Here is a 13,486-nt window from a genome sequence, read left to right on the forward strand (position 1 = left end):
CTTCTCCTCCTTCTCCTTCTTCATTGGGCCATTGATCCAAGTAAGGGAACTCCAACATAGTCCAGAAAATGATTATCAGCTCACTTCATAAAGCAGTAAGGTAAATCTTTATTGTCTCAGTTCTGCCACAGTTACTATCAAATACAATTCTTTTCAAATGTGGATTGCCACATTGGACACTGAAGTTCCTAAAACCCAGTATTGGATGGCAGCACAATAACTAGTCCATTTTCAGATCTTCAAGTACCATGCTGCAGCTGTTAAGCATCTTCTAAAATTCGACATCTGTGACTCACTTTTTTGAACTCCCAGTCCTTATGTTATGCCAAGCCTTCACCAGTGGTTCTCTGTTCTTCCAAATAAGTTCATTTCCAAATGTTACATACCACCTTAAAGCAACATAAACACAGCTGAAATTCCATCGCGTGAAGCATTACAGATGTAATAAATATTTATCAGATAAACACCAGATAAACACCATTAAGTCACTGGCTGAAAACCCATCCCAACAGTAAATTAAGTGTCTGTATTATAATAACTGCTGTATTTTTCAGCACTATTTTCAAGATGAAGTTATGCCACACTGTCATAGTAATAGTAATATAGTATATAAAAAAGCCCCTTACATGCCAAACAGGGCTCCCCCAAGATGAGCAGCATGATCAAAAAACTTCCAACCGAAAACAAGTCCTGCACAATCCATTGCAATAATGGCTTTTAGAGCCTAGAATAAGTAAACAACAAATAAAGCATTGGTAAGACTTCAACAGACAACAACAAAATGAAGCTTGTATTTCAGTAGGTCAAAAACAGGAAAATGGTGAAACATTCCTCATACAACTTTCTCTTCCGCTATATATAGGCAATAGCCTTTAAGAACATAAGATTCCTGCTGTATCAGAGCAGTGGTGCAACCAGTGCATCATAATGCTTCATGCAGCAGCTAACCAGTTGCCCAGTAGGGCCAACAAACAGGCACAGAAGCCAAGGCCTTTTCCTGATGTTTCCCTAGTACTGGTATTCAGAGGTTTACTGCCTCTGAACCTATTCTCCATTAATCCAGCCCCCTTTTAAAGCTGTCTATGATCATAGCCATCACCACCCCTGCAGGCAGCAAATTCCACCATTTAATTACTCATTGAGTGAGGAAGTATTTCCTTTTGTTTGTCCTACACCTATTGCCCACCAATTTCATTGGGTGTCTTGAGTTCTGCTATTACTGGAAAAGGAGGGGGAAAACTTCCTATTCTCCATCCCATGAATCATTTTATCAAGCGTTGAGTATAAGGGCTGTACTTGGATTTTGATTGGATTCAAGTTACTATAGCCTTGGCTGCTGCTTCCATCCTAATGGGCTGAGCAAATAATTTTCTCCAGACCTTAGCTCACCACAGGTAAAATAGATTCAAGTGGGTAGCTGTGTTGGCCTGAAGCAGCACAACAAAGCAAAATCAGAGTCCAGTGGCACCTTTAAGACCAACAAAGATTTATTCAAGGCGTAAGCTTTCAAGTGCAAGCAACTGCTGAGGGGAAAAAATAACTAGCAACAAGCAATGGGGCCAAACAATCAAAAACCCTCATATTAACGAAGTGCTAGATGCATGTCAAAACAGGTGTCAATTTTGACAGATTAAAGAGTATTGTTTTTATTGTGGAAAGTATAGCATTAAGTCAGACTGTGCCAGAACAACTCACTACTGGATTATTAAAACTGCACAGTTAGTTCACTTATGACAGAGCCCCTAATTTTAAACCTTTTCATCCAGTGGCTATTTAGAAAAGCAGGATTTTAAGATAGTAAATCTCAGCTACCAGAATATTGATACTGAGGTGGCAGGGGAAATGAGGGAAACATTCAAAAGCAGTTGATGATATGGCAAGAGGATCTGCTGTTCATAGTCCAACTCCATGCAAATTGGGTCACACCCAAAGTAGGGCTTTGGGTCCTGGCCCACACCATTAGCAATATTCTAACTAATAAGCTAGAAATGTCAGTAAGAAATGCCACAAAGTGATGCAAATATATAGTTCATTACTGTAAGAACACAGTGCAACAGTGAATGTGTCTCTTGAGCTGAAATTGACTTTAAAACTGCATGCAACTTTGAAATACTGATAAAATAGAAGTGTGCTCAGCTAACTGATCGGCAGAAAAAGGGAAGGTGGACACCAATGATTACTTACATTTCCTGCTGTAAATGTGAACATTGGAAGAAATATTATAGCGAGCTTGGCTTCCGGCATCTTTGTACATACAGCTGCAAGGATAGTCATTATAGCACCTGACTAGAATTACATTAAAATACAAATTAAATTAAGAACATTACCACATGACCTTATAATATTGCTTTGCAATACTAGACAAGCATACTCATTTCATTTTAGAATATAAATATATCAACTTCTACTCCAGATCCATGAAGTTAGAAAATATGTAAGGTGGGGAAAGATGCAGCAGAAGCCCAGGCATACTAGCTTTAAATTCCCACAGCCATTTGAAAGGAATTATTTCAGATAAAGGCTCTTGAGACAAATTGCTTAAGAAATCACAGTATCTTTACTCAGAGATGGTTTTATGACCCAACGTTTTTTTGAAATAGTCAAACAGAAATTGTCCTGACCTGGATAGCCCAGGTTAGCTCGATCCTGTCCGATCTCAGAAGCAGAGTTGGCCCTGCATAGTATTTGTACGGAAGACCACCAATGAATACAAGGGTCATGACACAGAGGCAGGTAATGGCCAATCACCTAAAGTCCTACAGAGTCACCATAAGTCTGCAATAACTTGATGGCACTTTCTACCACCACCAGAAATGTATGCAGTATCAAAAAATCTGTCATGCAAACTCCTCTACTCTCAACCACTGCCCTAACACTCTCTCATTGCTATGGTAAAATGTTTAAACATCCCTTCAAAATAAGATACAGACATGCCACAACAATGAACATAAGGAACATTTTATTTTCATGGAAATTTTAACTCATGACAATGACAAATCAATGGGAACCCTGAGCTTGTTTCTCTGTAATGAGATAGTCCCATCTGGGAGTGATGGGAGACAATGACACCCAAAGTGTGTTGTAAAGGGCTGGTGGGGGGGGGGGGGAGGCGTCCTTCGCGGCCCACCTCCAATTAGTCGACGGACCACATGTGGTCCACAGCCCACAGGTTGGGGAATTGCTAATGTAAACTACAAAAGCAGTTACAACATACCCAACTTATTTGCAACACTAACAAACTCAACTAAGTGTACAGCTCTCCGCAGCTTGCAACCTCATCCCCATGTAACTTTATTTAATATATATAAAGTAGTCACTTTAAAGACTAAAATTTAACTAACCTTTTTTTTTTCTTTGATGCTCAGATTCAACTTACAGAAAAGTCCCCAAATTTCATTAATGTCTCCTTTAGTACCTCCCCCAGCATACCTACTTCTGCTTAATGCACTATGCACAGAATAGTTTCTGAAAAGCAGGTAGATTAGCTTGAATTCAGAAGTACAACTCACAGCTCCAAGTGATGTTCCAAACCTCCCTGTGGCTACTTTGCAGACATAACTTACAAATGTGGAAACAACACCTAGAAAATTAGAAAATCAGAAAACAAGAATTTAGTTAGGAAACACAGTATTACTGAGGATGGAACCTGAGGCTCTTTTCTGTACTAACCATCTCTCTAAGGAGCAATTTTTTAGATAGATAGTATCTTCTCTCAATGATTATTTAGAAAGTTTACAAACTACCTTGCCAGGCTCAAGCTTGACTCGGATGAATGTACAAGGGGATAAGCATATCCTGCTCTCAAAGTTGCCTCAGTGCCCTGCCGTAAGGCTCATGGCGGTTTATACAAATTGTATCGTAGGGATATACATTGTAATCATAACAACAGCCATAACACTGGGTTCCAATTGAACAACAGTATTATATCAATTCACATTACAACAATAACTCTCTAAACATGAACCTACAGGGAGGTCAGTTTGGGTTCAGGTCGTGGAGGGGGTTGTCTGGGGGACCAGCAGATGTTGATGAGCCAGCCAGAAAACTGAATGCCTCTTCCTTTGCTTCTACATGCAAAACAAGCGTTCTATCACTTAGCCACAGCCTCTTCCCAAGATATAATACAACATACTGTCTAAAAATTAGTCAACATTTAAGCACGGTAGAAGTCTGAGTTTATTACCAGCAGAGAAATATACTGCCATGAACTGCTCCCGTCCGAGAAGAGAGACTATACTGGTTGAGAAGCTCCAAAGAACATACATGTTGGCTGCCATGTGCAGAAACGAGAAATGACTAAAGGTAGACAGAATCATGGGAAAGCACAAAACTCCTAGGTAAAAAAGAGGGCGGGGGAATGGATCATTTTATTACTATATTCACCTTCAATTTTCAAATTATCTATTGGAGACAACTTAACAAGAGAAAGTGTATGTGTGTCACAAAAAAAACCCATTAAGTGTTGTCCATATAAAATGTAGATGCTTTTTAAATTTATTTATTTACAAATCTGTATACCGCTGCTGGCCTTTGGAACTCGTGGCGGTTCACAATAAAACAATAAAAAACAATACAATCCCCTTAAAAAAACCCTTAAAAACATTAAGCAATAAACATTGAACTTTAAAAGATTGCGATGCAAGAGTTCTAACCCCAACCGTCTGTCCAACTAGGGGTCAAGAACTCTCTTTCATTGGGAGGGATGCTAACCAATGCTAAGGGATCTGCCGATGGTAACTCCGGGACCCACCATGGCCTCAACTATATGCCTGGCAGAAGAGCTCCATCTTATAGGCCCTGCGGAAAGCTGACAAATTCAACAGGGCACGTAGCTTTTCAGGGAGCTCATTCCAACAGGTTGGGTCCAGGGATGAAAAAGCCTTTGTTGTTGTTGTTAGCTGCCTCAAGCCTGTTCTCAGGGATGGACTGCCAAAAAATCCAAATAATACTAATAATACAGCCAAAGCAAATGTTAATTTAAAACCAATATACACAATTTGCCTAAATATGTATGGGTTATAATAATTACCGTACACTTACGAGAATTTGCTGTAAAATATGTAACCATTATCCGCTGCATAGCAGGTACCCGCCATAAGCAGAATACTAAAACATTTGCTGCTATAATGCCTACAAATTTAAGAAGAGTTTAGTGATAAAGCAGACAATCAGGAAAATTATTCACCTTGTAAATACAATCACCGCAAAATGATTATTTTAAAAAGTGCATTTAAGCAGGAATAACTGAACACAAGAAATTTTTAGATAAACTTTAATTTTGTTCCATTATGGATTTCATATCCAGATGCACAAACTGAGAAATACATTTTATGTCTCTTGCAAACCATTTGGCATAATTTTTCATAAGAACAGCACCTAAGTATTTTCATTTTATACAACAGAGATTTGAATTATGTCTAAGAATATACTAGAGGAAAACTAAAAATTGGCTGTCTAAAAAAAACAGGAACATCTTACATTGATAAGTAATCAGTTTTCTTCTTGAAATATTGATTTTTCAGTTACTGACTTCATTAAAAACTGTACATAAAGCAAATTCTTTGTGGTATCCTAGTAATACATATATCTTTCTATGTAAACAACTGACTCCAGTACCAACAACTATATGTGCCCTAAGACATGTCTATTCCATCTGAACAGATAGAATAGGGTAATCTTCAGAAGTATTATCTATCTATTCAGGACTGCAATATGCCATCATACCACAAAGAAATTAGAAGAAGACAACTTGGTTCTTATATGCTGCTTTTCTTTACCAGAAGGAGTCTCAAAGTGGCTTCCCTTTCCTCTTCCCACAACAGACACCCTGTGAGGTAGGTGAGGCTGATATTACTGCTTGGTCAGGACAGCTTTATCAGTGCTGTTGCAAGTCCAAGGTCACCCAGCTGGCTGCGTGTGGGGGAGTGGGAAATCAAACCTGGCTCACCAGATTAGAAGTCTGCACTCCTTACCACTACACCAAGCTAGCAGGTGAAATAAAATGTGCACATATTAGTTTAAAGGGGATATGTTCCAGGCATGTTTGGTAACATCTTTTACCTGCATAATATTCAAGCTGAGTTTCTGACTCCCCTCCTGCTTGAAGGCAATAAACTCTGGCCAAAGTCAAAGACTTAAGCCATTTAGTAATAGCCAAAGAACTCCTGGGCCCTGGCTCTTAGCATATAACTTGCACTTTGTGGCTGTAAGTCAACTCCCTAGATCTAAGACCAGCATGGAATTCATGCTGTATGTTTGTTTTTTATTTTATAATTGTTGAAATTGTATTGCAGGGGGGAGGTTTGGGGGAAGGGGAGCAACTTTGAGATCATAGCAGAAACAAAAGCAGTTTATAAATGCCAAAATAAATACTTAGAAAAGCAAAATAAACATGTGGGTAGGCAACACTGCCCTAGGTTTAACAGCCATCCAGTGACATACTGTACCTTGTTTGCCATATCTCTCTTCCTGAGAATGTCTAATACTTGTAAGCTAACACAAACCTGAGACAGCACGTTGCCCTTCACTCAGTGATTTCCACCATTGGTTAATCTGAAAGAGAATGAGCAAAAACATCATCTAGATACCTAAACCATCCAGCACTTCCGGGAATTTATGTGTATCACATACTGTTCAGTTTTCAATATACAAAACTCTATTAAAGAAAAAGAAATTGAGAGATTAAACATAATATTTAAACTAAACACTCTTATCCCAGAATTTCTAAAAAACACTACACATAAATGTTTATTTTGAATAGATGATCATACCACTGTTCTTCTCTAGTTTATTTAATTTAATTGCCCTCTGTTGATGATCTGGTCATTTCCGTTGTTTCATACCATAAGGAAAACCACAGCTATATTGACATGTAAGAGAAGCTATACTTTTCATCTTGCCCGGTTTCAAAAGGAAGCTTGTCAGAGCTGTATTTTCTGACAAAGTTACAATATGACAATATGCACCAATTTCTGTGTTCTGCCTGGATTTTCTGCTTCATGAACGTTTCATGATTTCCAATATCCATACGAGTGTGCAATAAGACTAATATTTCAGGCATCTTAAGTAAACCCCAAACCTTCCCTTTGCCTCTCAAATGGCAGAGTCCCCTCCCATTTAGATGTACCGTATTTGCCGGTGTATAAGACGACTGGGCGTATAAGACGACCCCCCAACATTTCCACTCTAAATATAGAGTTTATTACATTACATTACAGTACTGAAGTGCACCCGGCGTATAGGACGACCCCCCCCCCCCCCACTTGGAGGTATGTTTTTCAGGGGGAAAAAGTAGTCTTATACGCCAGCAAATACTGTAGCTTTATTCATAGAGAAAGTATGAGCAAAACTTGGCATGATCCCATAAATAGGTGAGATGTTTCTTTTGTTCCTTCCCCAACTTTGTGGAGGATGCCAGAAGCAGATACAGAGCAACTGGTGTACAACTATTAGTATTTTAATAGCCCAGCTCTCATTGAGGCTCAATGTGGATTGCATAGTATAAAACAATGCAATCAAATACCAGATGACATCAAAAAAACAATGCTCCATTTGCATAATATGCGCATTAGGTCATTTAGATTTGGGGGACAGGAATATGGCAACCCCACACATTTGAAGATTAATTTACTATAGCATTTTTAATGCTAGGGAATAATTTCTTGCTTCCTCATGCTTTTTCTTCAAATTAAAAATACTTGAAGGCAACAGACCCTGGTTGGCCACACAGCCTTGTATATGGCTTTTGAAATAAGTACAGACTCTGTCCCAGAGAGCAGAAAACTTTTTAAAGAAATACCTTATTTTCTTTTGCATTTAAGAACCACATGCTCTTATCTCCTATCAAGCCAAATTCTACCAATTTGGCCCATGATCACAGATTTCTGTCCTACACTGATTTTTCTGATGTTATAGCTTGGGTTTATAGGAGAATAAATAAAGTCACTGAGTGGCTACAAGGAGTGAAAACAAGAAAATGTATATATATTTTTTAATTTTCTGCTTTTCTAAAATCAGGAATATACTAAGAATATAAAGCTAAGAGAATGGTTTAAAAAATCTTGCTAGTTTATGGATCCTGCACTTCAATTCAGTACTGAGGAATCTTTTTAAGCTGCTTCATGTTTTATACTGTTTTTATGCCCTGGCTATTTTTTAAATTGTTAACAACTTGTATTGATGCTTTATTTTGTTAGCCATTTGCAGCAGCTTCCATGGAGATGGCACAGACATTTTCTAAATAAATTAACAAACTGCACAAAGTAAACTGCCAAAACAGAAAATATGCAAGCACCCTATTACAGCTGCACAGCCAGACTGCAGATCATCACAATACAATAAAGACAACCATAAAAGTCAAATAAACATTCTGTTTGTGACTTCAATATTCATGCACTTTTCACTAACAAAATTAGGAAGTCTTGCAAAATCCCTGGATAGTAAGACATAGTAGAGAAAGTGTTATTGAATTTGTCCACAACAATGAAAAAAGATTTACCAGTTAGCACAGAGCATCTCTGTTTTAATATATGGTTTCATAACAAGAAAAAAAACTGTGTTATTATACAGAACAAGTTCCTCGTACCTCCCTTCTGATGTCCAACTCCGTACGTAGTTTGATTCTATCCATCCAGTCTGCTCGAGTGATTTCAAAATACTTCTGGAACTTTTCTTTGAGCGTTTCATATTGCCAAATAGCTGCTGAGCCAAAAGCACAGCCTGAAAACTATAAATATATTTATAGTCAAGGTATGTAATAAAACAATAAGATGTGCAGGAGTGAATATAGAATTAGAACCTGCAATAGTCCATATTACCAAAGACATTCAACAGTTTCCTATTTACTGAACTGTTGTTCTGGCATTTAAGTATCTTCATATAACCAAGAAACCCTTTTTCTGCAAAACAAGCATATCTTTCCTTTTAATAAACGAGTTTGCATCAGTGACAAATGATAGCTGTTAAGGAGATGTCACATATTGAAAGTATCATTACCCCAATTGTGAAGAAGAATGGTTTCACAAGCTTCTTAACTGAATGGGAAGGTGTTGGAAAGATTACATCCTCTACCGGAGGAGACAAACCAGTTCTCTGTGGTTTGGTACTGGTTCCTGAGTTAGGCCTTTGGAAACCACTCTTCTGTGCTGGTCTTCTGAATCCATTTCTTTGTTGTGTATACAAGGCAGACCTGGCCAAGAAAACACATACCAAACAAAAGGGACTCATTTAAAATGTTTCCTACATGTGACATTTTCGATGTCAGACAAAAACTCTTCTTAAGCATAAGAACATAAAATGACCCTTGCTGGATCAGACCAGTGTTCCATCTAATCCAGCATTGTGTTTTGCACAGTGGTCAACTAGTTCCTCTGGAGGGCAAACAACAGGGCATAGAGCAGTGGTTCTCAACCTGGTGGTCAAGATCCCTTTGGTGGTCAAATGACCCTTTCACAGGGGGCATGGCAGGGCAAGCAGCTAGGTGAGGGGGGATGCCATCCACACAACAGCCTTGCAGAGTAGACCGAGATAGAACCTTCATCTGTCTGGACCAGCGGAAAATAGCGAGATCGGCATGGTAGGACAAGAGGCAGAACTGACCTGAGAAACCCTGGGAAAAAAACAATTTATATACAATCATGAACAATGGATCTTCATGCCATTGGTCAGTTTCGGTTTAATTTCTGTGAAAGAACACTTGCATAATTTTATGGTTGGGGGTCACCACAACATGAGGAACTGTATTAAAGGGTCACGGCATTAGGAAGGGCATTAAAGGGTCATGGCATCACTGGCATAGAGGCAAAGACCTTCCACTGGCATTGCCTCCTGGCACTGCGATTCAACGGCTGAGTGTATCTGAACATGGAGGCTCACCTCAGTCACCATGGCTAGTAGCCACTGAAAGACATATCTTCCACAAATATCTAATCCTCTTTTAAAGCTGTCTATTTCTGTGGCCATCATTACATCCTCTGTTAGTGAATTCCACATTTTAATAACTCTGTGTAGTGTGTTTCCTTTTGTCTGTCCTGAATCTACTGCCTATCAACTTCACAAGATGCCCCCCTTGAGTTCTAAGATTTGAGGAGAAGGAGAAAAGATTTCTCTTTGCCAACTCTATGTATCATTTTATAAAACTCCTATCATGTCCCACCCCACTACACTCAAAAGTCCCAGACTCTTCAGCCTTTCCTCATTAGGGAAGGTGCTTCAACCCCTTATCTTAGTTGCCATTTTCTGTACTTTTTCCAGCTCTGCAATGTCTTACTCTCCAAAGTATTATGATTCTTTTAAGATTTCACTTCACCTGCCTTTTAAACTTTGAATGTATGTCAGTTTTTTCCCCAAGCACTCCAAGTTGTCTTAAACGATGAACATGCTACCAAAGAAATACATCTACTGGGGTCAACTGATACTACAGCATTCTGTCTATTTGTCTTGGAACTGTATATCATCATCTTTACCTATGCATTTGTAATCTTGCTTTTCACCTGATGGTTCCTAAGAGGTGGTTAACAGGAAACCTCTAAGTTTATAAGCAAAGTATAATTTCAAAACAGCTGAAAACATGATGAGATCATTATTATAATCTAGTTCTGCTACATGTAATTTTAAAAATATATACACTTTTGAGTACTTTAAGATGCAAAGAGCTACAAGAATGAATAAATATCTTGCAAACAAAAGTTAACCCACCACCATGAAAGGACCTTTAAGAACACATTCTAGGAAGAAGAGCTTTGTGGTAGCCTCCCACCGTGGTTAAATAATCTTCTTTTGCTCCACTCCTCACACACTCTCAGAGCATGCATGCACACAAGACAAATATTTTATATTAGTTCACCAGGCAATATTATTTGATTCTTAAAAAAAACATCTAACAGGTAGGCAGAATAACAGTAAATTGCATACTGAAAAAGTTTTGCTTCATCATTATGAACTTTTTATTTTAACAAGGTTTAGTTCTATTTGCCCTCCTTTGGAACATATATTTCCATTTCCTAACAAAAAGATCATTATCTCACATTGAAAAAGACAAAACTAGGAAAAATTAAATGCTACAGGAAAATACCCAACATGAAATGGATTGACTAAAATAATGGAAGCACAGTCTTCTGTTTGCAAGACCCAAGCTGTTCATGATAGGCCGTTTTTTAAGTTATTAATTCATAGGGTACTCATAAATCAGAAATGACTTAGCAGGACACAATACAACCGATGATACACAACCTTGAAACTATTTTAAATTCTATTTCTGTGCAAATTCGCGATGCCATTTTCCACACAGTAAATTTTTAGAAATTTAGGACCTCTAACTCTTAGATGGGCATGGCCATTTTGCATGAACGGATGAGGAGAATGGAACAGGGCAACACCCCACTCCCGGTCATAAGACTTCTGCTCTTACTTCTCTGGGGAGCACCGACAGTTTTTGGTCAAAGACAGAGGCCACTCCTTCACTCACGCTGCCTATATCGGGAGGGGGGGGTGGATAGAGAGAGAAGTACAAAATCTAATCCCGACCACGGGCCTGTTTACGTAAAAACATGACGTCCAGGGAACGCTAGAATCAAGAGCCAATCTTCCTTATTTTCGAAGTTCATGTTAACGCCTCTAGCCCACAGCGCCCGCCATCCCAACCGCCTTCCCCCAAGCTCCCCGGCCTCCCCAGAAGAGGCTGCGTTATCGTACCTACGTGCCCGAGTTCCACTACTCCATAACTCTTGTCTAACCCAAAAGCGGGCACAGCAAGTCCACGCCATTTTCTTCAGCTCCCCCAATGAGTCCTTCCGGGTCGCCAAACCTCCCCGGCCGCCATCTTGGAAGCGGCAGCACTGGCGCAGCTTAAACACGTCACAGGGGAACAAAGGCCGCAAAAGTCTGGCCCGCCGCCCCTGCAAAGGCGCCGCGGTGGTGGGTGTGCGCGAGGCTCGCCCGGGTGCCAGGCTCTCGCTCTCTCGCGCGTCCTTCCGAGGCCTTTGCGATTCGGCGGTGCCATACGCCCATCTCAGCAACATCCCTGCCTTGCGCTCTCAGAGCTGAGTGGCGTGTCGTGGATGCCTCTTCGAAGCAGGCTGGGGCCTTTGCTCGCGTACTTAAAGCACAGCTGCCGGTTGCAATGGGGTGGGCTGGGCTACTGTATTAGGCTTTGGCTGGAGAAGGTCGCGTTCAGTCACGGAGGGAGACGGGAGTCTGGCAGTAGAGCCGTGGCCTCGATGGTTTCCTTTTTGCAGTGAAGCAGAGCTGCAGCTCAGTGATGGGTGGCTTGAGGAGGTAGCCATGTAGTTCACGGCGGGGGAAGGGGGGAGAAAAACCAGATCTGTATGGATCGTCAGGGTTTTTTTTTCATCAACCCCCCCCCCGCGTGCCATTATCAAAGCACGTGTCAAAAGCCAAGGATACACAGACTTCCTTTAATAGCATGTATCCAAATTGGATCATCCAATACTTTGCAGTGCAGCAGTAGCACAAAAACATGGATTAGAGGCATGGATCCTCATGAATTTATATGATTTCTGCATTAAAGAAAATTTTATAACAACCTGTGTATTGTATATCACAGACTATAGTCAGTACCACAAAACTAATCCACTTTTTTATGGTGCCACAGTAGCACAAAAACCGTTCTAAAGCATGGATCCTCACAATTTTTGCTTTTGAGTCATCCAAGACAACATCGAATTATTTTTTTCATCTCCATAGCCACATATTACATGAGAAAAATGATTTACGGTTCCACTGAGGCATAAGATTGTGGTTCTGAAACATGGATCATAAGGATTTTTATGTTTGGTGACACCAAAATCATTATTTATTTATTTATTTATTTATCATACTTTTATACCGCCCTCCCCGGAGGCTCAGGGCGGTTTACATTATAACAGAGAAATTATACAATTACATATCCATAGACATAAGCTGCAACACAGAAAAAAGCACTCATCCTCCACTATGTGGCAGTCCTGGAGCACAAGAATACATTAATGAAGCATGGGGCCTTTTTTTTAAATATTGAGTCATCCCAAAATCACCATCAAATTGTGTTATGTTCATAGCCAGTTTGCACAACAAAAAACTCACCTGCTTTGTGGCTCCAACGTGGAATAAAAACATGGTTCCAAAGCACAGATCCTCAGTTTCCCGTGATTTTTACACTGGGTCACCCCAAACATGCTAGCCAGTCACAAAAATGTTTTTTGGAGGGTGGACTGTGTTGTATTAGACCCCACTGAGGCCCCTTCCCAGGCTATACCCCCAAATCTCTAGGAATTTCCCAGTCCAGAGCTGACAATTGTACAGTGAGATCATACTGGGGAATTATGAGATGGGAGGGATCGGTGTTTCAGGGTTTTCACAGTGTAGTTTCAGTATTACTTGTACTGTGAGCTGATCACTAATAAAAAGCTGAAAGGATTCTAGTGTCCTGTGTTCCTTGATCCACGGATCCAACAAAGTGACCTCTCTGTACTTTTGTCTCTACCAAAGT

The 13,486-nt window shown here is 39.8% G+C and overlaps 1 protein-coding gene across 2 annotated transcripts; it reads right to left on the minus strand.

The window, feature by feature from the left end:
* Positions 1-88: 88 nt before the first annotated feature.
* On the minus strand, positions 89-11,872 carry PARL (presenilin associated rhomboid like). Of its 2 annotated transcripts, XM_077349366.1 has the most exons (10): positions 11,692-11,869; positions 8,995-9,187; positions 8,585-8,725; positions 6,504-6,552; positions 5,041-5,130; positions 4,184-4,333; positions 3,510-3,580; positions 2,185-2,286; positions 627-724; positions 89-389 (listed from the first exon to the last, which is right to left on the minus strand). In XM_077349366.1, the coding sequence occupies exons 1-10, from the start codon at positions 11,760-11,762 to the stop codon at positions 293-295; spliced, it is 1,062 nt and encodes a 353-aa protein (XP_077205481.1). In that variant the 5' UTR covers positions 11,763-11,869; the 3' UTR covers positions 89-292. The 2 variants fall into 2 exon arrangements, with proteins under 2 accessions (XP_077205481.1, XP_077205482.1); XM_077349367.1 differs by lacking the exon at positions 5,041-5,130 and having other exon boundaries at positions 11,692-11,872.
* Positions 11,873-13,486: the final 1,614 nt, after the last annotated feature.

Source organism: Paroedura picta, chromosome 8, assembly GCF_049243985.1.
Source record: "Paroedura picta isolate Pp20150507F chromosome 8, Ppicta_v3.0, whole genome shotgun sequence".
NCBI lineage: Eukaryota > Metazoa > Chordata > Lepidosauria > Squamata > Gekkonidae > Paroedura > Paroedura picta.